This window comes from Plecotus auritus (assembly GCF_963455305.1).
Source record: "Plecotus auritus genome assembly, chromosome: 8".
In the NCBI taxonomy this organism is placed as follows: Eukaryota; Metazoa; Chordata; class Mammalia; order Chiroptera; family Vespertilionidae; genus Plecotus; species Plecotus auritus.
In genome coordinates, this window is record NC_137782.1 from 104,130,423 (window position 1) to 104,154,177 (window position 23,755).

At 48.3% G+C, this 23,755-nt stretch overlaps 1 protein-coding gene across 5 annotated transcripts; it reads right to left on the reverse strand.

Annotated features, from left to right (window-relative positions):
- Positions 1–944: 944 nt before the first annotated feature.
- Positions 945–23,755, reverse strand: MFSD9 (major facilitator superfamily domain containing 9). 5 transcript variants are annotated; one of them, XM_080683005.1, is made up of 6 exons: positions 23,498–23,755; positions 18,453–18,540; positions 17,409–17,452; positions 12,335–12,464; positions 9,377–9,586; positions 945–5,167 (listed from the first exon to the last, which is right to left on the reverse strand). In XM_080683005.1, the coding sequence occupies exons 1-6, from the start codon at positions 23,660–23,662 to the stop codon at positions 4,383–4,385; spliced, it is 1,422 nt and encodes a 473-aa protein (XP_080539131.1). In that variant the 5' UTR covers positions 23,663–23,755; the 3' UTR covers positions 945–4,382. The 5 variants fall into 5 exon arrangements, with proteins under 5 accessions (XP_080539131.1, XP_080539130.1, XP_080539132.1 ...); XM_080683004.1 differs by having other exon boundaries at positions 18,453–18,555; XM_080683006.1 differs by having other exon boundaries at positions 4,116–5,167; positions 9,377–9,529.

The window sequence follows — 23,755 nt, forward strand, 5'->3', positions numbered from 1 at the left end:
CCCCAGGAACAAGCTGGCAGCAGCCGTTTCAAAGTAAGAATTGGCGCTATTTCCTACAATGTGGTGAAGCAGGACACAGTAGAAATTTTGTGACTGTTTTCAGACACTATCTATAAAAAGGTGAGTTTAGACCATGCGTTTGGGAAAAACAAGACATCTGGAGTAAAGTAATGTTTTAAAGTCACTCAGTATTTGTGTGCCTAATTAGAAATAAATCCTAGTGTGAAATGACATGTTACCTTGAGCCCATCTGCTGGCCGGCAGTGTAGACTTCACTTCAGGTTGTGTATATGTCTGGCGCTAGCACATGTCCCTGGAAGACTGGGCTTGTGGTTTACCTGAGCTGTGTGCTGGGGGTTGGGATTTTCAAGCACTTCAGGATTCTGCTTTAAAACACACAGAATACAAAAGAATGGCTTCTAAAAAGTAACGAGAATAAATAACATTTCATTACAATTTTAAAGGGATTTTAATAAAAAAAATGATTACCACGTAATCGGCAAATTCTTCAGGGAAAAGCAATTTAGGACTGAAGAGGGGTTTATGTTTGTTTTTTGTTTTTCAGATCTAACCCCGATTCTCAGCGTGGTGCATTACACACCAGGCCCTGCCCAGCGGCTCCCAGCTCAAGGCGCTGCTCACACGCTCTCCTTCTGCGGGGGCGGCGCCCCGTTTGAGTCTGAGAGACCACGTGAGCCCCAGGGGGTCCGCGGCTCCCACTGCGCATCCAGCGAACCGCTCCCCTCTTGCAGCCGCTGGCCTGAAACGCCCCACGCACGGCCCTCTCAGTGTTTCAGGGACGGGTCCTCAGAGAAAACTCTTAGTGTTCTGAGCTCCAGAGCCCAGCGCCACCGCACGCCCTCTGCGGGTGTCCACGGGCGGGCAGGACGAGCTCCATGTTCCCCAAGGCCTTTTTTTTTTTTTTTTTTTTAAATATATATTTTACTGATTTTTACAGAGAGGAAGGGAGAGGGATTGAGAGCTAGAAACATCGATGAGAGAGAAACATCGATCAGCTGCCTCCTGCATAGGGGGGATGTGCCCGCAACCAAGGTACATGCCCAACCAAGGTACATGCCCAACCAAGGTACATGCCCTTGACCGGAATCGAACCTGGGACCCTTCAGTCCACAGGCCAATGCTCTATCCACTGAGCCAAACCAGTCAGCCCAAGGCCTTTCTAAAATCCCTGAGCTGTGCCCAGACCAGGTGCCTGGGTGCCACTCACGCCCCTTCCAGAATCCCCCCAGAGGCCACACCTGAGAGTCACCGGCCTTCCGGATCGTGCCCCCCTTCCCTGTCCCAGGGCCAGGACCTCCCCACCCCGCCCCCACCCCCACCTCCGGGTCCTGCTCCATACGGGGCTGCTCCCTCTTGGCCTCCACACCTCCTGCTGCAGCCAGAGCATCTCTAAAACATCACTGTCCACGGAGCAGCCTGGCAGGACCCTCAGTGGCCCTCCCTCACCTGTCAGAGAAGCTCCGGCTGAGTAGGGGGAGCCCTTCAGACCCACCCGCCATTCTCCATCCTTACAAACACGGGCCCTCAGAGCCCGTTCCCCGGGTCAGGGCAGGCCTGGGCGCCCGTGTCTAACACGCAGCGGGCAGAGACCACTGACTCCAGCCCCTCTGTTTGCCCCAGGCCTAACCTGCCAGACCTCACTGGTCCAGGAGGCCTGAGCCGAGATGGGAGCACCCTGGCGGCCAGGCTTCGTGCTCCCTCTGGATTTTGCTCAGGCCTCTGGGCACGAGGGCCAAGCCGCGCCTTCCCTTCCCTCTGCAGGCAAGGCCAGCCTTCGGACCCACCCCGGCTGTTCCCAGCACCTACCAACTGTGGCTGCAGGTTGAAGCGGTGCCACTTCCTTTATAAACTCTGCAGGAGGTCCCACACCTCTGAAGTACGATTCCATGTAAAAGGGTTACAGATGTTACTCCAAAGGATTTAAACAACAAATCAACACGGACTTTAACTGAGCAGATTTAATTTCCCTGAGGTCGTATTCCATCTAGTATCCAAACCCTGTCTGTCCCAGCAGTGGTTTTCACAGAGCACACAGAGCGGTGGGCATCCTGTGGAAGGCCCCGCAGGTCGGAGGCAGGCACGTTCCAGGGGGTCCTGGCACTGCCGGTCCCCAGAACACACCCACACAGCAGCAGCACATTCGGCCACTTAAGAGGAGCTGTAAGGCCATGTTTATCTAAAAATCATCGTGTGAACGAGAACTGAATCCCCAGTGCAGCAGTGTCTCTCTCCAAGGCCGTCTCTGGTTTTCAGTGTTTCCATGTATCTAACTGTAAGCCTCATTAATTTAGAGGCTTGTATTTAACTTCAAAAATAAAGTGCTGTGGTTTTAAAGATAACAGCCAGGCTATCTTTAAGCTTCTAAGAAACCTGCTACTTCTGAGTGGAGAAAAGACAATCCAGAGAAATTCCCCTTCATTACAGAGCGCTTGGCTGGTTGCTGCCTTCCGGTCTAGCCCGCGTGGCGAGCTGGTCACTCCAGGGGAGGCCTCTGTACATCCTAGTGCGCTCTCCTCAAGGCACTGGGCACTGCAGAGCGGGTCAGCATGACGACGCTTAGTAAAAAGTCCACCTTTCCCTTGCAGCTAGATAGGAGAGAGGACGATCCTCACATTCCAACTGATTCTTTATCATAAAAATTTGAGTTTCCCCATATCCAAGTTCTAAACCTACAGAACTTTGCCTATAATAAGTAATAAAGCCATAAAAATAAGTGTGCTAGAACCTTATTCACAATTCTCTGTGCGTGGGGGCGAAAGCAGGACTTATACCAGCCATGGGCAAACTACGGCCCGCGGGCCGGATCCGGCTGTTCTATCCGGTTCTCTTGCTCTTCCCTCCGCTCCTTTACTTTGAATTTATGTTAGTTCACACAAACACTCCATCCATGCTTTTGTTCCGGCCCTCCAGTCCAGTTTAAGAACCCATTGTGGCCCTCGAGTCAAAAAGTTTGCCCACCCCTGACTTATACCCTAGTGGGCTGGTTGAGAAGATGGACTTGGGTCGTTTGTGTGAGGAAAGAGAGGGAGCACCTACATGACTTTCATTAGTGACTGCTGTCATCCAAACAGTCAGTGCCCACAAGTGCCTTCCTCCGAGCCATGCGAGCCCCTGGGCCTGAAAGGGCGGGGAGACTCCATGTTCCTTTTGTTCTATGTCCTCCACCTCGTGGAGTCAGGTTCCTGCCCTAGAACCTCTTCAAGAGCCCAACCCACACTTTTGGATTAGCCAATAGAAATGCAAGGGGAAGGTAAGCCGCACCCTGCCCCATGTGCAACCTGATCCCGACCAATCAGCAGAGACCACACTACCTCACCCCTCCTACCTCTCCCAGGCCCCCTATAAATCAGCGCGTTTGGGGGCTGACTCTCTCTCTCTCTCTCCACCTCGCCGCTGCACCGGTGTGTGTGTGTGTGTGGGACTGAGCTCGAGCTAGCTCGATTAAAAGGCTCTTTGCTTTTGCATCGGACTCGGCTCCCTCGTGGTCTTTGGGGATCACGAAATCTGGGCATAACAGGCCCTCACCCCTTGGGCACTGATCTTGGAATGGCAGCCGTCTAGGCCCTGGAAAAGGCTCACCAAACCATGTCCCTGGAGAAAAACAGCTCTTCTGTTCACAGGTGTGACAGCAAAATAAAGGAAATGACCTTCAACACAAGACACTGCAGAATTAAGTCCCCTGAGAAGGCGTAACACCTGACACTGATTCTGCACCAGTGTTAGGGGCTACAGTGCGAGCTGGGGAAGTCCAGTCCAATAAAGGGGAGAATTAGCGCCTAATGAAGGCAGCCACATCTCTCTGGGTTTCACTCTAATCAAAACCAGCCTCAGAGCTCCTTTCTCTGCTTCCACCAGGAACTGCACATGGTACTTACCGAATGCGACAGATGTCTGGCCTCACCAGGGCCCGAGGATCAGTCTCTAGGGCTGAGGCTGGCATCTGACTTTTAACCAGGTCCCAGGTGGAACCAGCTTCCATGACCTTGTGTTCTGACTTGAGGAAGTGACAGACCGGCTTTCAGCAGCTCCTTCAATCTCCAGGGTCAGAGAGTAGAAAAGCCCCTCTTCGCTCACACAATGAACAGGCACGGTGTCCTAGCTGACCGCAGTCTGCTTTTATTGAGGAGGGAACCCTTGGGTCTCTGCCCTTCTTGCACAGGTTCTTATCCCATCCCTGTTTTCCTATCCCCTTGATAAGCTCTGATCATCCCACAGGCCTAGGCGCGGAGCTGGAGCTGACCTGGAGGAACCCGCATGGAAATGTCTCTTAGACACTCACCCTTCCTTCCCAATGCACCCTCTCACCTGGCCTCTGTCCCCACTCACACCCTCGGATTTTGCTTGTGTTGTCCAAATCCATTCTATTCACTTTTTAATCTGCCGCTCCCATCCCCACCATAACGAGGTTTGTTCAGCAACATTATGAAAACAGCCACCAATGCTAACGCAGCCCCCAGACTGGGGGGGCCACAAGGGCTGAACTCCTGGGCAACTCCGGAGAGGAGGGGGGCAATGACCCGGCCCACGGCCGTCACAGACTGCCCCACGCCTATGAGGGTGCCCCTGGCCTGGGCCCCGCCGGCAGCCAGCTGGAGGTCTGTGATGCACGTCCTGCCGACAGCCGTGGAGAAGGACAGCAGCATGGAGGGGACGACTGCGGCGCCCAGGGTGGGGGCCGTGGAGAAGAGCAGCAGCAGCAGGAAGGTGAGTGCGCTGGAGTGCAGCAGCAGCCTGGGGGAGTTGTGCCTGTACAGCCGCAGAACCGGCCCCAGGACCAGGCCGGCCAGGGCCCCCAGGGCGCTGCTGTAGCTGATGAGGTAGCCCGTCACCTTGGGCCGCACCCCGAAACGCTCCTCAAAGGCCAAGACAAAATTACTATAGTACAGCATGACCGCCAAGGCCATCAGCAAGCGCACCAGAAACACGTCCCACATCTCAGAGAACACCAGGCTCTTCAGGCGCCGCAGCGCGACCACGCCCTCCGCCCAGGGCCTGCGGGCCTTCTCGCCCTCCACACTCTCAGGCCCGAGGCTCGCCTCCTGCAGGGTACAGTCGCTCTTTCCCAAAGGGGCATGGTTCTCACCCAATCGCAGGCTGCTCTTTGTATGGACACTTACTTCACTCCATGGAAACAGCCAAACGAGACCTGTTGAAATGCAAGTCTGTTAAAGTGGGCTGACTTCACGGTCACACTCGCCTCCCACGGGGACAGGCAATGACTGTATTAGGTCACTATTGCAGTTTTTATTAGCAGATTTATTCATCTGTATTCTTGAATCCAGTTTTTGACCATTCCCACAGCTACTTCTACTCCATATTAATATCAGTATTCTGCAATTCACCCTAATACTATTTTTCCCCAGCTCAAGAGCTGATGAGGGTTTCCTATATCCCACCATTTCATATCTAAGTTCTCAGGCTTTACATTTAAGTTCTTCTCTCACTACTTTGCTAATTCTGACTATCCACCATCTGACCACCCACCCCACACTGAATATTCATGCTTCTAAACGCTGAATCCCGTGCTGGCAACGACATTCACATACAAGGCCAGGCCTGTACAATCCCTGTCCCCAAGGAACTTAAACCTGAGGGGGTGCGGACATGCAAAGGGCAATTCCATTGCAGGGTCAGCGCTATGCTGGGGGAGGCAGAGGGTGCTAGGCCAGCCAGCCTTGGCAGGGCGTGGCCAGGGTTCCCGCACCAACGGCCCATCAGGAAGCACCTGCTTGGATCTGCGCTTTTGCAAGTCTCACGTCACAACCTCTGGGGGCACCATTCCTATCGCCCATGACACCCTTACCCAGCAGCTCTGTCCCTGCTCAGCTAATGTCCTCTGCCCCCACATGACAGGCTGGTCTGGCCTCCGCTGTATGATCCCATGCCATCCAGTACAGTGACTTCGTGCCAGTCCCTGCCCCAAGTTTTCTTAAAACTGAACTCAAGTTCACCACCTAGGACCCGTTTCCTAACTCATCCCTGTGGTTTTCATTCCTTCAGCACACGTGGCAGCTGGTCAGGGCTGCTTCCTGCTGTTCCCAAGCTGCGTCTGCGGTGTGCATTCTCCAATCACAGTGTAAGTGGCCGATTAGCCAGGCATTAGTTTAGGACAGAAAGCTGATCACGTGAGAGAGTAGGCCTGGACTTCTCCCTTGCTCTTATGTATGCCAGTTCCCTGGAACAGCTCACAGAATCCTGATAAGAAGTGAAGAACTGTCGCTAATGGACTAGAAGTACAATTAAATAATAATCCTATCCTATCTAATAAAGAGGGAATATGCTAATTAACCATCACTCCGTCACAAAGATGGCTGCACCCACAGCTGAGGCCAAGTTCCCATAAGGAGCCTTAACAAGCAATCAGCAGGGACCTGAGGCTACGCCCTCCCCTGCCCCCATGGGGCTTGACAGGGGACCTCAGGCCGCCTTCCACACCCGGCAGGGTCTGATGGGGGACCTCAAGGTGCACTTCCCGTCCTGGTGCTGGGCTAGGGGACCTCAGGCTGCTCCCCGGCCCCAGCGCCAGGCCGGGGGACCTCAGGCCATGCCCCTCACCAGGTTGGGCTTGAGAGAAGACTTCAGGCCATGGCCCCCACCCTGGCACCAGGCCAGGGGACCTCAGGCTGCACCCCCCAACCCCAGCACTGAGCCAGGGGACCTGAGGCTGCGCCCCCTGCCTGGCGGGGCTTGACAGGGGACCTCAAGGTGCACCCCCAGTGCTGGGTCAGGGGAACTCAGGCCGCGCCCCCCGCCCAGGGGGGACCTGAGGCTGTACCCCCCTGCCGATGGGGCTTGACAGGGGACCTGAGGCTGTTCCCCCGTCCCGGTGCCGGGCCAGGGGACCTGAGGCTGCGCCCCCCCGCCTGGCGGGGCTTGACGGGGGACCTCAGGCCATGCCCCCCACCCAGTGGGGCTTGACAGGGGATCTCAGGCCATGTCCCACACCTGGCGGCAGGGTTTGACGGGGGACCTCAAGACATGTCCCCCAACCCCAGTATGGGCTGGGGGACCTCAGGCCACACCCCCCGTCCTAGCGCCGGGCCAAGGGACCTGAGGTTACGTTCCCTGCCCAGCGAGGCTTGACAAGGGTAGGATTAGCCAGGTCTGGATCTATCCCAATGATGGAGGGGTGGTGGCTGGGTCTGGGTCTCATGCGATTTTGAGGCGCATGTGGGTGGGCGGGGTCTTGACTCTGGGTCCTGTGGTGCACCCTAGACTCTGACAGGAGGAAGGTTTTCATATACATTTTACTACTTTTCTTTCATCTCTGACACTTCTATTATAGAGAAAGGGCAAATAGCAATATTAAATTATTTCCTCTAATTAATCCCCTTTTAATGTGCACGAATTTCGTGCACTGGGCCACTAGTAAAAATATAATGATGACAGCAACTGGCATTTACTGAGTGGTTACCATGTGCACCGCAGGGGGGGGGGAAGGGTAAACTGCTTCTGCGCCAACCTCGACTCGTTCTCAAACAAATCCACGGGGGCTGTTTCTCCAGCTCCGACGAGGAGACGGAGACAACCCAGCTAAGGCCCACACTGAGCAGGGCGGAGCGGGGACTGCGCCCAATCCCTCAGACCGGAGCCTGAGTTCTTACCCAGGAGAAAACAAGTCATTGTCAGGGAAGTGGCAGATCAGAGCAAGGACATAAGAAGGGGTTGGATTGAGGAAAACGGCCTCGTTGAGGATAAAAGTATGACAAAACGGATTGAGATGACAGCCATACATTGCTCACCGCCCTGCAAGGCCCAGCACGCTGTGCAACGCTGTGTCCCCTCTCCCTCCTCCCCTGCATGTCTCTGTGGACACTGTGTCCCCTCTCCCTCCTCCCCTGCATGTATCTGTGGACACTGTCTGTGCCCACCCCTCACTCTCCCTCCTCCCCTGCATGTCTCTGTGGACACTGTGTCCCCTTCTCCCTCCTCCCCTGCATGTATCTGTGGACACTGTCTGTGCCCACCCCTCACTCTCCCTCCTCCCCTGCATGTCTCTGTGGACACTTGTCTGTGCCCACCCCTCACTCTCTCTCCTCCCCTGCATGTCTCCGTGGACACTGTCTATGCCCACCCCTCACTCTCCCTCCTCCCCTGAATGTCTCTGCATCAGCTGCAGCCTGTGACCCCACAGGTCTTAACTGGGAAAAATAAATCCCTATCACTTTAAGCAATGGGAGTTGGGGAACTGGCAGCTGAATGCATTCCTCACTGACTCAGGTCCACTCACAGGCTTCGGTTTGGGAAAACATTAAATAGCACTATCACTGAAAACTCCAAAACAGAATGCCATACTCATGATCCTTGTTTATACACTCACTTCTGACTTCGAGTGATCACACGTATGTACCTTCCTTTACATCAGAAGGTACCTGTTCATACCAACCAGTCATATGCTTAAAGCCATTTCATCTAGACTCACACTGATCCATCAGACCTCTCCTCTCTGGCTGAGGTTACAGGTTACACTTCTGATAGAAAACTACACAGCATTCCCATGAGGACTGAGATTAGTAAGCTCATGAACTTTGCTTCTTGAGGCTGACATCCCAACCCAGCATGGAATTCATCACTCAGCCTGAAGTCTTCAAAATGAGTATCAAGAAAAGTAGAATATAATTAGATTTAGGACAACTGAATAGCATGAACCCTCTTGTTAATAAAGCTGTTTATCTAAGCGTTGGCCATGCACCAGTCTCTGGGCAAAGAGGTTCCTCCTCTCGGCTTTAAGCAACTGGCCGGGCACCCACGGGGCTCCTGTCCAGCATGCATTCTTTTATTCATCAAATATCACTGAACATCGGCTACCTGTGCCTGTCCTTTCTGGGCAGTGAGCAAATACAAGCTCTTGTGGAGCTGACTTTCTAATTGTGTGTATTGGGGGGAGGGGAGAAAACACATTAGTAATACGATTTCAGAAGAGCTATAAACATAACAGTTATTCTAGACAATGCGATCAAAGAAAGCTTCTCTGAGGAAGCAAACATTTTAAACTTGCGTGATGACAAGAAAGAGCCAGTGAAGAAACGTGCGAAGAACTCTGCAGGTGGAAGAGAGAGCACGTGGCAATGCCCTCCTGTGGGAGTAAGCCTGGTTTGTGTGAGGTCGACCAGGAAGCCAGTGTGGGGAAGCACCTGGAGGAAAACGGGGAAGGGCAGCACTGTGAGGCTGGGAGAGGAGCCATGCCTTAGCAGGAGGAGCCACAGGGGGTCTGCATAGGGGTGGCACGTTTTTCATTTCTGAATAATGAACCTACCTACTCTAAGAAAAAAAATTATTATAAGGAGATAAAAGTAGGTAGATCAGTCAGTATGAATGAATAAATCAGTCTTTTCATAATTAAATGGCAACTTACCAGCATTGAGAATGAAGACAGAGAAACAGATGAAGCATGTTAGACAAAATCCATCGTCTAATTCACTAAGATAGCCACCGACCATGGGGCCCAAGATGAAGCCCACACTAGACGCTGTATTTAACTGTCCAATGACTAATGGCCGCTCCTTCTCTGGAACCAGATCAGAAAGCATAGCCCTTGAAATGGAGAGTGTATGTTTAAAGATACCTGCAAGGAGACAAGTAACATATTCCACATTAAAAGCAGGGGCTTCACCTCTATCCCTGATGGGGTTTCCATCCATTTTCTTTGAACCTCTAAGGCCACATGTTCCCCGCCACCGTGATGGACTCCTGGTTTAGCCCACCATCCTGGCTGGTCACCTTGTCTCTGGCAACCAAGCTCCTGAATCCTCAGCTTCCCACCCACCTCCCATCAGGACATCCCAGTGTCTCCAGTCATCTCTGTGATCCAAGTACAATTCATGGTGGCTTCTATATAGAAAGTTATCCTTCATTATTCATAAACTCAGGGAATAAACATTTTCTGCATGCCTACTATATATCCAGCATGAACCTTGACCCTGAGGGTAATGCAAGGAACAGAAAGGCAGGGAAAAGACAAATAACCTGTCCTCACAGAGCTTCCATATCTCTATAAGTTAAGTGCTATGGAGAGAAACAGAGCAGGGAAGAATGACAGGGAGTGAGTAAAAACATAAAGATATGATGATACCACTGATTTTCTACTAGCAAGAGGCTTGTGAAACTGTTGACTATACAAACTGAAAGCTGTGATATGACTTTACTTCTACTGATGTATTTGACTTGTATGCACCCACACATTGAACAAACACACTCATAAACAGACTGGTGAATTCTGGTGACCTAGGTTGCCCACTAATTTTATTAAGACACTAGAGGCCCAGTGCACGAAATTCGTGCACGGGGGGCGGGGGTCCCCTCAGCCCGCCTGCACCCTCTCCAATCCAGGATCCCTCGGGGGATGTCTGACTGCCGGTTTAGGCCCAGAGTCGGGCCTAAACTGGCAGTCGGACATCCCTCTCACAATCTGGGACCACTGGCTCCTAACTGCTCACCTGCCTGCCTGCCTGATTGCCCCTAACTGCCCCCCTTGTTGGCCTGGTCACCCAACTGCCCCCCCCCCGCCAGTCTGATCGCCCCCAACTGCACCCCTGCCGCTGGCCTAGTTGGCCCTAACTGCCTACCCGATGGCCTGGTTGCCCCTTACTGCCCCCCTGCTGGCCTGGTCACCCCCAACTGCCCCCATCTGCTGGCCTGGTCACCCTTCACTGCCCCCCTGCCAGCCTGGTCACACCCAACTGCCCCCCCTGCGGGCCTGGTTACCCCACGCAGTCTACTGTTCAGTCGTTTGGTCACCTCTCACTAACCCCCCTGCTGGCCTGGTCGTCCCATGCAGGCTGCTGCTCAGTCACTTGGTTGCCCCTCACTAACCCCCCTGCTGGCCTAGTTGCCTCACGCAGCCAGTTCGGGAGTCCGTTCGGTTGCAATGGTCGCTTAGGCTTTTATTATTATAGATAGTAGGTCCTACTAATAAATGCTGCTGGCAGGTCTGCCTGATTGCTCCTAACCATGATGGAACACAGTGGTTTCCAGTGATCTCCCGGAAGGAAGCAGTTGTATATCACTACTCAAACCAGGTTGGTTGACATTAACATTATCATCCTCCACATAAATCTCTACACATTTTGTAACAAATATATAGGTATTATTGTACAGTGGGGAATTGTCACCCGCCCCATCATTCTTGTGACTGTCTCTGTGAATGCTGACTCTGACTAATATGTAGCGTGTAGATGAACAGCATGTTTGTGTAAGAATCCTAGGAACTAACCTCAGAAGATGCAGACTCCAATCTTGAGTCATCCCAGTTCTGGGAGATTTGCTGACCTTCAACCACAGAACCAGATGACATAGACCCAGGATGACAAAGACCAGGACGATGCACACCAGTCCATCACATGACCAGTTTCATGGTCCTTATCGGGATGGACTGTGCTGGCCTGCCCACAGAGAACTTTTCAACCCCTTCCCCGTGATTTCTTTGTTCTGCTTTCCTTCTCCCTCCTTATAAAAACCTCTGCCTGCACTGAGTGAGATGTTGCAATGGCTTTGTGACAAGTGTTCCCCATCTTCTCAAGTGTCTAGCAGTTGAAAAACCACTTTCCTTTTCCACCAGCACCTGTCTCACAAATTTGGCTTTTGTGGCAGCAGGTGGTCAAATCTTGGTTCCAGTTACACTATTTATCTCTCATCAGTTCCTTTTGAATTCTGAACAGCCTTACCATTAAATGGTGGAGTGTATTATACTGTACAAGGACACACTGCCACCCGAACCAAGAACATAAAATAACTTGGACACCAGGTGCATGTGAAACAGCTGTCAGCTGGATTTTGTGTGTGATAGTGGTGCTTGTTAGGATGACTGATCACATTTAGAGCAAAGGCATTCATAAACCATTTTCTTAAATAAACAACAACAACAAACAGCATGGGTTTAAGACTTGTCCATCAGAGTAGCAGAACCTGTCAGTGCTCTCATGAGTAAAGTGAGAAAGAAACACAAAATCCACGGCTCTAGTCACCAAAAAGGCAAAGAGGGAATTAAGAGTAACTACCTACCCATCTCAACACCCAGCATTCACAGGTAGTATTTCAAAGAATGAAAAAATATTTTAATGATGGACAAATAAAAGCTATTTCAAAAATGGAAGAAATATTCAGGAGCAGTCTGGAACAAAACTAACCACTGAGCCACTACATCATAACCCTAGCATTCCCCCCACAGAGCAACGGCCAGCTTTACAGAAGGCGGCAGGAAAGCTATAGTGGTCAGGATCAATTTGAAATCAGGAAGCCCAACTTCAAAACTATAAGCTCACTGAGGGACAGTGACTTATTTTGAAGGAAAACACACACAGGGGTAAGAACTCACCCACAGAGACTCTAGCGAGGACAAACAGGAACATGTTGGTAGATACTCCAAGAATAAGATAACCCAGGGCACTGCAGAGAATGCACACCAGCAAGGAAAACCGTCTTCCAATCACATCACTCCAGCAGCCCTGAAGAAGCAAGAAACACAAACAGTCCTTTGATTCACCATAAAATCACCACCTTGGAAATGCCCCCAAATGCAAACCAGTGGAAGATAGCAGGGCATTGGGGCTAAGATCCTTAGGTGCTTAATTCTATTATGTCATTTGTCAGAGTATTTTCTTTGGTCTTCCACAAGTTGAGTGGGAAATACAACATAGCTTTTTCTCTCTCTCTTTTTTCCCCCCTAAATCCTCACCCAAGGATATGTTTCACTGATTTTTAGAGAGGGAGGGGGGGCAGAGAGAGAGGGAGAGAGGGAGAGAGGGGGGAAGAGAGAGAGAGAGAGAGAGAGAGAGAGAGAGAGAGAGAGAGAGAGAGAGAGAAACATCAATCATCTGCCTCCCGTACGAGCCCTAAATGGGGACCAAACCTGCAACCTGCTGATTGGTTGCGTCCTGAACACCCCAGGGCTGGGGTTTGAACCTGCAACCCAGATACATGCCCTTCATCAGGATTTGAACCCGTGACCCTTCAGTGGGGGTGCTCTAACTGCTCAGACACACCAGCCAAGGCTCATTTTTATCTTCATTATCATTTTACACATCTCCTCAGTAGCAATATTCAATTTAGAAATTTAGGAAATACTAAAAAACAAAATGAATATAAAAATGCTTCACAATTCCCAAATCTACAAATGATATTTCTAACAAAATATAGCATACTGTATTTTGTAACTTGTTTTTCCACTTAACAATAAATCTCAAACATTATTCTATGCCATTAAAAATTTGTATCCCCCCCCCTTTTTTTTTTGCTTAAGAGTGTCTATTTTCTAACATCATGACAACCATGGATTTTATCATTAATTTTTTTGGTCTGTTAATCCTCACCTGAGGGTATTTTTCCCATTGCTTTTCAGAAAATGGAAGGGAGGGATTGCTAAGGGGGGTGGGGGGGGGAAACAGAGAGAGAAACATCGATGTAAGAGACACAACTGGTTGCTTCCCACACATGCCCTAAGGGTGGGGAGTGAACCTGAAACCCAGGCATGTATGCTTGACTGGGAATCGAACCTGCAACCCTTTGGTATGCGGGTGATGCTTTAGCAACACAGGCCAGGGCTTATTAATTTTGTCAACCCATATGGCTTACATATACTGCAAAATGATTCCCATAATAAATTTAACACCCGTTATCTTAAATAGATATAAGTAAAAATGAAAAATGTTTTTTCCTTGTGATGAGAACTTTTAGAATTTACTCATAACAACTTTCAAATACATCATTCAGCAATGTTAACTACAGTCACCATGCTGCACAGTACATCCCTAGTACTTACTTATAACTGAAGTTTGTACCTTTTGAACACCTTCACTCAATTTGCTCGCCCCTGCCTTTGGTTATCACAAATCTGATCTGTTAAAAATCTCATTCAAAAATGACTTTGTTTATAGATTCAACATAGAAGGGAGATCATACAGTAGCTGTCTTCCTTGGTCTTACTTACTTAGCAGAATGCCCTTAGGCCTATCCATGTGGTTACAGATGGCAGGATTCCCCTCTTTGCACCAACAGCATCTACTGTGCATATACAGACCACATTTTCTTTATCCATTCATCTCTTGATGGACAAAAACTGTCTCCATGTCTTGGCTGTTGTAAATATAGCTGCAGTGAACATGGGGGTGCAAGGATCTCTTTGACATAGTGATTTCATTTCCTTTGGATATACAAGTAGAATTGCTGGATCATACACGTGTTCTATTTTTAATTTCTTGAGCAACCTCCACACGGTTTCCCACAGTGGCTGCATCAATCTGCATCCCCACCAACAGTGCACGAGGGTTTCCTTTTCTCCACATCCTCACCATCATTTATCTTGTGTTTTAGGTGAAAGCCATCCTAACAGGTGTGCAGTGATGCCTCATTGCAGTTTTGATGTATTTCCCTAATGATTAGTGATGTTGAACACCTTTACCATTTATTCAGATCATTTGCCAACTTCTTAATTAGATTATTTCTTTTTCTGCTATTCAGTTGTGTAAGGTCTTTATATATTTGAATATTAATCCTTAGGAGATATATGGTTTGCAAATATTTTTTTTCCATTCGAGTGGCCTTTTCCATCATGATTGTTTCTTTTGCTGTGTAGAGGCTTTTAAGTTTGATATGGACTCTGGGGGGTGGTGCGGGGAGGGTCACAGATGTCTCAGGAGCCTTCCCAGCTCATCCTTCAATTCCCTGTGTTCCGTCTCCACAGCAACAGCTAACCCAAAACACACCTCCCAGTAGCTAGAGGCCCTGCCTTCAGAGATGCAACCAGAAGCGATTGGTTAGGCTTCTGAGAATATTCTTTAGAGGTGGGGAGGGTACTGGCAGTCTCCTCTTCCTCCTTTCCTCTCCTGCTGAGGCCCTGCCCACCATTCATGAGGCTGAGCTGCTGCCTAGTAAGGAAGCTGGGCAAGACAACGCGCGCTGGTCTCCAGCAGCTCCTCAGACTCCTGCCAGCCTGGGCAGCCAGCGGCACGTTTCCCTCTTTATACGCTGGAAGTGCTGTGCAGACAGACACACGCCTGACTGAGGAGCCCAGCAGGGCTACAGCGCTGCCACACTGAGCCGGTTTAGATACCGAGGTTCTGGGTGAGGTTTTGTTTGTAAGAAGTGTCAGAATAAAATCACTAAATACTCAGAGCCACAGAGCACTGCCAGAGAAAGGTCAAGGGCAGGGCTCCGGCCACGTGGCCTGGCACTGGCTAGAAGGTGGTCCACAGCCTCCTGTTTCTTTACCCTTCAGGCTGCTCAATGACTCCCCCACCCTTGCCAAGGAGCCGCCACACCAACACCGACACCCAGCCTACCTCTCTGCCTTGCCAGCAGCAGCCATCTCTGTCCTGCCCTTCCCGCACTTTTATATTTGTTTATATTTTTCTAAAAAAACACACAAAAGATCTTTTTACAGAGGACATATGTGTTTATAAAAAATTTAAGGGTAAATATTCTAAAATACTGTTAACTTCTTCCCTAGTTCTCATTTCAGAATTCTCCACACTTCCCTCCTGTGTTCGCAGGGCAGTGCTGTGATCTGGCAGGTACGCCAGGGCCCTGCGCTCAGCGTCTGGATGCAACCTGATCTCTTACCATTCCACATGCCACAGACATATCACCCACTGCGGCAGGTTGCGGGCCCTGCTTCTCTATCTGTAAATTAGGAATAATAATAGTATCTGCCTTGGGGAGTCTTTCCCCCTCCACGGTGGCTCAGTGCTTTATGTAAAGTCAGTCGTTAAAGCCCCAGGACCTCCAGAGACGTGGCTGTCAGCAGAGGGCTGAATGAAATCAAGCGCTCAGCACAGGGTCTGACACAGAGTAAGTACTTAATAGACACTAGTCATTTTTATTAAAATAGATATATTAAAATTATTAGTCAAATCTGACACAGAATTTTCTTCATAAAGTCTTCTTTTTAAAATTAAAAGGTTTCTAAAAAACTTATTAAAGATTTATAAAAGCATCGGTTGACAAGAAAATGTTTATTTGGTATTTCACGTGAATGATTTCTAAGGAGATTCTCTATAGACATTACAGCTAGGTTTATGAAATGTGCTTTGTAAGTGCAAATATGATAAAGCAAAGGCTTACTTGAAAAAGAGGGTTGGGCCACGGCTGTGATAAAATTTCAGTCACCAACTGCTCTCACACTTGCCAGTGCTCCACTTGCCAATGCTCTTCACTCAGACCATCAGAACCCAGCAGGAGGCACTGGCTGCTCACCACTCACTCCCACCCGCCACTGGAGGCTAACATACACACTAGCAAGTATTTGGGCAGTGAGTTTCCAAATAAAAAGAGAAGCCGTTTACTAAGCATATGCAAATTCTTTCCCAGGGACCATGCTGCCCTACAAGCAAGCACACCGTCCGCTGTGCAACCTGAGGCTGGTTATCTGCTTACACTTTTGGATCTTTAAGGCCAAGACTTTTAGGGAGAAAAGAACCCAGGCTTAAAGTCTGGGTATAAGATGAGGTCACTTTGTCAAATTATTTCATGTTTGTGAGTCTTAATTTCCTCCTGTATAATAAAGGGAGATAAATTGCTGGGTCATTGTAAAGGTTAAATGAGAATAAAATTATTATTGTTATACAAATTTAATCTATGAAAGACTTGAAAATAAGATAAATCAGGGAGTAGCTATTTACTTTCCAAAGAATTCATTACAAAATCTGACCAAATTTCTTTTCTTTTTTAAAACACATTTTATGTGTAAGCTGCTCTTGGGAAGCACAGTTCCATACTCCGTGTTCACTAACCAAGGTCACAGCTGATCAATCCGTGGACTAGCCTGGCAGTTTTGCCTGGCATTCCTAGACCACTGGACACCGAGGCTAAGACCAGAGCGGCAGCATGCAGGTCAGAAAGGAGAAGGGGAGGCTCAGCTAAGAATTCAGAATTTCAAACAATGAGTGGCCCAATGGGAGTGACAGCTCTGGCTACTTCCACCCCACACTGTAGGCAGACATCAACCCTCCAAATGGCTCCTGTCTGCACACTTCAGTTTTAGAATTAACAAACCACGTAGTTCAAGACGCACAACTTCAAACAGAACCCTAGAAGCATGGCTAGATTTGATTATTGTCAATTAGTTGAAACAAATGCTAAAATTGGTAATAACCATTCTCTTTCCCAGTCAAAGGTCAGCAGGGAATCATGGGAAGGACATGGCACAATTTAAAAGTGGGATCTCATTCTGATTCAAGGTGCTTCTTCCAGAAGCCATCGACTCTGGTACCCCGGGGTCCAACGAGGAAGGGAGGTGACTGAAGGAACCTTCTGATCTAACGCAGGGATCTCCCAATCATCTGCACACCCACTTTTGGAAGCCCCCAGTCCCGACTTTGCAGCTGCGGCGCTGGGTACACTCAGAGGGCATAAGCCTGCTTGCCAGCCGCGTTGCCAGATGGAAGGTAACTTACCATGGGTGTGCTAGACAAGAGCTGCAAGATGCCATAGGAGGAGCCTGCAAAACATCAACACCAAGAGCCAGATCAGCCAGACCCTCGCAAAACTGAACAATGGGTGATGATGCACAGAAATTAACAGAAAAACATCAGGAAAAAAGATCATTTCAAAAAAGAAATCACCCCACAATTTTTTTCAATTGGAAGAGTGTAAGTAATCTAATTAGTAATAAAAGGTCTTCAAAATAAAATGAAAAGTAAGCAGAAGAGAGACTACAGGCAAGTTCCCTTAGGACCTTGAGACAGTCCTTCCTCCGTGTGAGGTTCCCGGAGACGAAGCAAAGCCGAGGGGAGCAGAGCCGAACCTGGTAGTCTACCACATCTTCAGCTGTTAACATCAGCACATGCACACGCATCTGTTTTCTCAAGGTGCTTTCATTTTTTAAAGAACTTACAAAGTTTATAGAGTGCTTTGACCCCCATTACATCACATAACATGTCTCATAAATAAAACCCTTGTGTTTGCTCTTCATAAAACCCTTGTGCTGCCAGCTGGTCCAGTATAATTCCAGATACCCTTTCTGAGGGAATACAACGCTGGCATGGGCCAGGGCTTACTGAATATTGCATCCAAAACTGTCCCCAAACACCTTCTTATTGAGCTTGTGAATGATCAGGGACTAGAAGCCTTAATTTTTCATTAGTCAGCACAGTCCAAAGCCCTGCTAGTTCCTGCCTCTCTGGAACATCAGTGATGCCTGGATGGAGACTGGCACACAGGTGTAAACACCTCATAGCACTCTAACGTGCTGGTGCTGGTGTGGGAAGTTTGCAACTGATTTGGGAAGGCTTGCCCCACATCCCCTTTCTGAATGTCTCAAAGCTTCTCAGTACATAGGAGGTCTAGGAAAAGATGATTAAAATATTCTGAGAATTTATTTCATAGCATTTTCCATTTACTTTTGAGTAGCAATTAGCTAGAAGGCTGATTTGCTTTCAGGTACTCAGTCCAGGGATGTAAAGTGCCACGCTCTGAAAATGTGCAGTGCATTCACTCACCTGCTATTCCAGCAACGATGGGACTTGCTCCAAGAGACTTGACGTGAAGGCTCAATAAAGGCACTACCATGCTGACACCAAACAAATCCTGAACAACAGAGCACTGATTAACTCTAATGAGAAACAAGTCTGGGTGTTTTTAAAGTGGCGATCCTAACTATACACTGATTTTCCAAATAGGACTGCTATCTAAAACTGAGCAAATAAGAAATCCTAAGTGCATTCCCTATGCTATACTCATCAGATCCAAGTTATCAAAGATCCAAATACAATATGCTGTAGTAGAGGCTACCTGTAAATGTGCGGGCCACCCTGACCTAGAATCCAGGTTAACTTCAGCGTCTCTGTAACTGATCTTTAATATTCGAGAAGGGGCCATTTAACCCTTCCAATAAGAAGTCCTTCCAATAAGAAAACAAAACAATTTTTGTGAGCAATAAAGTGAGAAAGGAGGTAGGGTAGGGGTGATGTGTGTTTCTTGACAAAGCAGCACATACTTAATAATACATATTTCCTCCTGCAGCTAGGGAAGGTAACTGACCTGTGGCTTACAGCCTAACAAGGTAATGCTGAAAAGCAAGTCTCCGTGAAGCGAGAGGCTGGTGTGTTAACGCAAGGTCACACTCTGCAGCTACGTCACAGAGAGTGCGTGCGCTCTGGGATCAGACAGACAGTTCTCAGCTCCAGCTCCTCCACTTACTAAGAAGCTTGTGTCCTTGGGAAGTTATTTAATGCTACCAAGCATCACTGCTGTCACCTGCCTGGCAGAAACATGATGCACATTAAGAGACAGTGGCTGAGAAAAGTTGACCCACAATACAAGCTCAAACATATTTTCTCTTCAGTTCTGAGAATAAGTATTGATCCTTTTTTATTTAACAGATTGTTAATTTTTCCTTTAAATGTCATTCTCATTCATACTTCACTTGGTTATGTGCTACAACACACACACAGCACACAGTGTCTTTTATAGTCAACCTGAATATCTTTTCTTGTAATCCTAAACAGAAATACTTGAAAAAGTTGTGTTTTTTTTTTCAGCCCAATAATTCATCTCTCACTCCCTGCCTCTCTTGGCAGCAATACATTCATCTAATTATAGAAACATAAACTTCCCAATACACTTTTCAGTGTTTTTCCCATGGTTATAGCTTTAGATAGCCATATAAATATAATATCCAGTGACCTTAAATAGCTCATAAACCTACACTATCAGGACTATGGCGCACTGATTTGGTTTGAAGATTACAGTAGTGCTCCCTTATCCTCGGGGGATGCGCCCCAAGAGGGCATGAAACCAGAGTGCCCACACCTAGATATGTCCTCCTATCCATGCATCCTATGATCAAGTTTAATTTCTAAATCAGGCCCAGTAAGAGATGAACAACAGTAACTAATAGAGCAGAACAATGATAACAATACATTGTAATAAAGGGGATGTGATGCTGTCTCTCTATAAACATCTGATTACTCTTGCCCACCCTTCTTCCTGTGCTGCTGAGGGATGGTATAATGCCTGTGTGAGATGAAGTGAGGCGGGATTGAAGGCATTGTGACGTAGCACTGGGCTACTATGACAGTGACCTGAACACAAGCACTGTGTCATCCTGATACCTGAGAAGGCTACCAAGTGACTAACGGAAAGGTGCAATGTCCAGCGTGGACGCACAGGACAATGGGACGCTTCACGGCCAGGCCTGGACAAAGAGGGACAGCGGGAGATTTTAAACGGTGTGCAACTTACATCTGGATTTTTCCACTTAAATTTTTTTGGACCAATGTTGACCATAGGTAACTGAAATCATGGAAAACAAAGCTACCAGTAAGGGGACACTAATGCACTTAAAATTTCTTTTGAGTCCGAGCCAACTTTTGGGGGGCTTTACTGTCAGCTTTGTCTCATCAGCCTACTGATGTTTTATATCATTTAAAATACTCAAAATACATTTTCTGGATCTTTAATACAAGGAAACTCAACTATCCAACAAGATATGTTATCCAAAAAAATTCCCAGTACTGTTTGTATTTAATATTGGAATGGTTATTCTAAATAAGGGCTGGGAGAGAAATATTTCAGTAGGTAGGCCAACATCTATGGAAGATAGATATAAAAACATAGACTCATAAGCAATATGGGTGATTAGTATTATTTTAGTATTTGTGAGCCTGAAAAATATTATCTTTTCCCAAGGATGCTGGCTGTAGCTCCTTCCTCTGAGGAAGTTCTGCTCTAAAATTGTCTCCTAGTTTAATAGAAAAGGGAACTTCAAAGTTGGGACCTGGAAACCAGGTGAGAAGGGGCCATTTAACCCTTCCACAAAACATCTACATCTCAATGCAAACTGATGAATACATTACAGGGTTTTGGGATCTTTTAAAAATGAATCCTCACCTGACTAAAGATGATGAAATGAAATACAAATCTCCCAGGCACCTGGAGGGAAGAAGAGACTGAAATCGTAGGTCCTAGCAGTACCTTAGTGTGCTGACCATGAAGGACCTCCTCATCTTAGACTTCCTTTCTACACCAACTAAAACCTAGCAGACGGAGAGCTGAAAACAGAACATTTGCGCAAATGAATTCTTTAACTTGTTCATTTCCTCTCCCAATTGGAAATCATTTTCCCAAAAGTCTTAGGGGTCTTCACATTTCTGTATTAAAAACCATAACTAAGATATGTATAATATTCCTTAGCTGTTACCTAACATAGCCATTAGGTGCTTCAAGTTGCAAATATTTTGTTAACAACACTTTCCATTTTAAAAATACCAACTTTTAACTTTGGGGAAATCTTACATTTTCCCTGAAGATATTAGAGACCTGATGATTCTCTTGTGTTAATTATTAAAATTAAACTTTTACATCAGGTCTGCCAGATTAGGCTTGCCATGCAGACAGCATATGAGGAGCTCTGATTGCAAATCTGAATCCCATGGCCAACCATCAGGAACAATCTCAAACTATGTTGAATTCTAGGTCATGTTGGTTTCCAAAATTCTCTGAATTCCGGTGTGGATTTTCTAGATGAGGGTCCAAATCCTGTCCACCTGGCAGAACCAGATCAGCATGCCATCTGAGGTAGGGTAGCAGTAGCTTGGGGCCCCCATCTTCTATCAGAAGGTGGATGGCGGCCAACCCCCTTTCCAAATTTGAAGAACCACTCACACTCAATGATTTTGGATTTTGTGTGACTGGATTGGTAGGAGGAAGAGGAACCTGCATCCTCAGTCTCAACTAAGAAACTGGGCCCTAACCGGTTTGGCTCAGTGGATAGAGCATCAGCCTGAGGACTGAAGGGCCCAGGTTCGATTCTGCTCAAGGGCATGTACCTTGGTTTCAGGCACATCCCCAGTAGGGGGTGTGCAGGAGGCAGTTGATTGATGTTTTTCTCTCATCGATGTTTCTAACTCTCTATCCCTCTCCCTTTCTCTTTGTAAAAAATCAATAAATTAAAAACAAAACAAAAAAGAAAAAGAAAGAAACTGGGTCAGAAGAAGTGCCAGGCTCTGAACTCAAGGGCATTAAGCCTGGGGGTGGCTGCAATCTTAATGGGAGGCTGGGATCCCTCGGAAAAGCTGTCCTCCCTGACCGGCTCTCAGTTCTGTGCTTACAGCAATATGGGAAATGTGCTTTCATTGTCTTAACAGCTATGAATTCAACATTAAGCCTTTTGGGGCTGTTGAACACCTTGCACTGATGAGGGGAGGCAGACTGCCTCCCAGCTCCTCAACTAGCTAAGTGTGACTTAGGTCCTAACTCAAGGGAGGCACCCTTTTGTTGTCAAGACAGTTTGAGGCCCAAAAGAGAAAATCCTACTGGGTCTCTGTCCCAAGCTGGATTAGCTCACAACCAGGACAACTGAACCAGGTCTAAACTTGGAAACAGAGGAGTGAAAAGGTGGATCTGGGCTACCTACAGATAGTGGTCCACAAACTACCAACACAAGCTTCCTAGTAAGGCGATAAGTTCTCCCAGGCACAGGTTGTATATATAGTAATGGGAGCTCCCCACACCTAAAACACAGCAGGAATCTAGAAATCCCATGAATAATAAATGAGTGGGTGGATGAATGAATTTACCTCACCACATACTCGGCCTTCTAAGCTTTCCATTAGACATGAAATTGTTAACTGTCCTATTAAACCAGAACACACACACACACACACACACACACACTATGACAAAGCCCTGCACCCCACAACATATAAACAGTTTGTCAAAAGGGAGAAGTGTATAATTCACTGTGACTTGCATTTTTAAACATTCCAGTATACCAGGAACCTTAATGAAAATGTGCCAGGTGGGGTCATCAACAGCAACTCCCCAGACCTGGACTGGTAAAAAGACCTGTGTGTTCCTAAGGCAGCCACTGCACAGCGGGGCTCTGCCAAGCTTGCCCAGGAATGCCTGCTCTCCACCTTGCATGCCTTGCACCTGCCATGTCAACTAACACCTGGGATCTACCTCTGTGGAGGCTCGAGAGCTTAACTATCAGGTTGGGACCAAGCCCGGGTGAAGGCTCCAGGGCCATCAGTGGTGGGGCCAAGTACAGAATGAAGGGGGTTTGGGGACACAAGAGGCTTGATTGGTAGGGAGGCACCACCAGGTGGACTTAGGTTCGCAGCCCTGGCTGAGCCTTGCAGGCAGTTAGACAGGCGGAGTAGGAACAGTAATTACGTCCGGTAGGGAAGGTCACCAGGGGCGTGCCTACAATGGGAAAGTATCATAGGGTGGGACCTGCCCCTAGGGTGACCTTTTCCTCTCCTGGCATATCACTGGTCAAGCGGTTAGGACTCCCTGACCTTTCATATCGCTGGTCATAGGTTCAGAACACTTCCTTGACCTTTCCTCCCCCTGGCATGTGGCTACTCATTAAAATAAACTTTGTGTGTGTGCTTATGTTTGAATCTTGGCTCTGAATTTTTTCTTAGCCAAAACTCCAAGACACCTGGTGCCCTCTGAGGTTAACCCAACCACCCGGAGCTTCAAGAAAAAGCACCCTAACTAGGTTAGCAGTCTGCACGGGCGCCAGCCCCGCACTCACCAGGAAGCCCATCAGGTAGAGACAGCGCAGGAAGAGGGGGGCTCTCAACGCACCAGGGCCGGGGGCCCCCGCCTCGGCCCCTGTCCTGGTTTCCTGCCGCTCGGCCTCGGTGTTCCCTGGGCCATCCTGTGGGCGAGCCCAGAACACGGAGGCCCCCAGCTCCATGCGGACAGGAACAGGGGCGTGGGCGCCCGCCAAAGCCCCGAGAGCGTAGAGCTCACAGCTGCGCGCCGCACCGCCCCAGCCCCACTCAGCCCC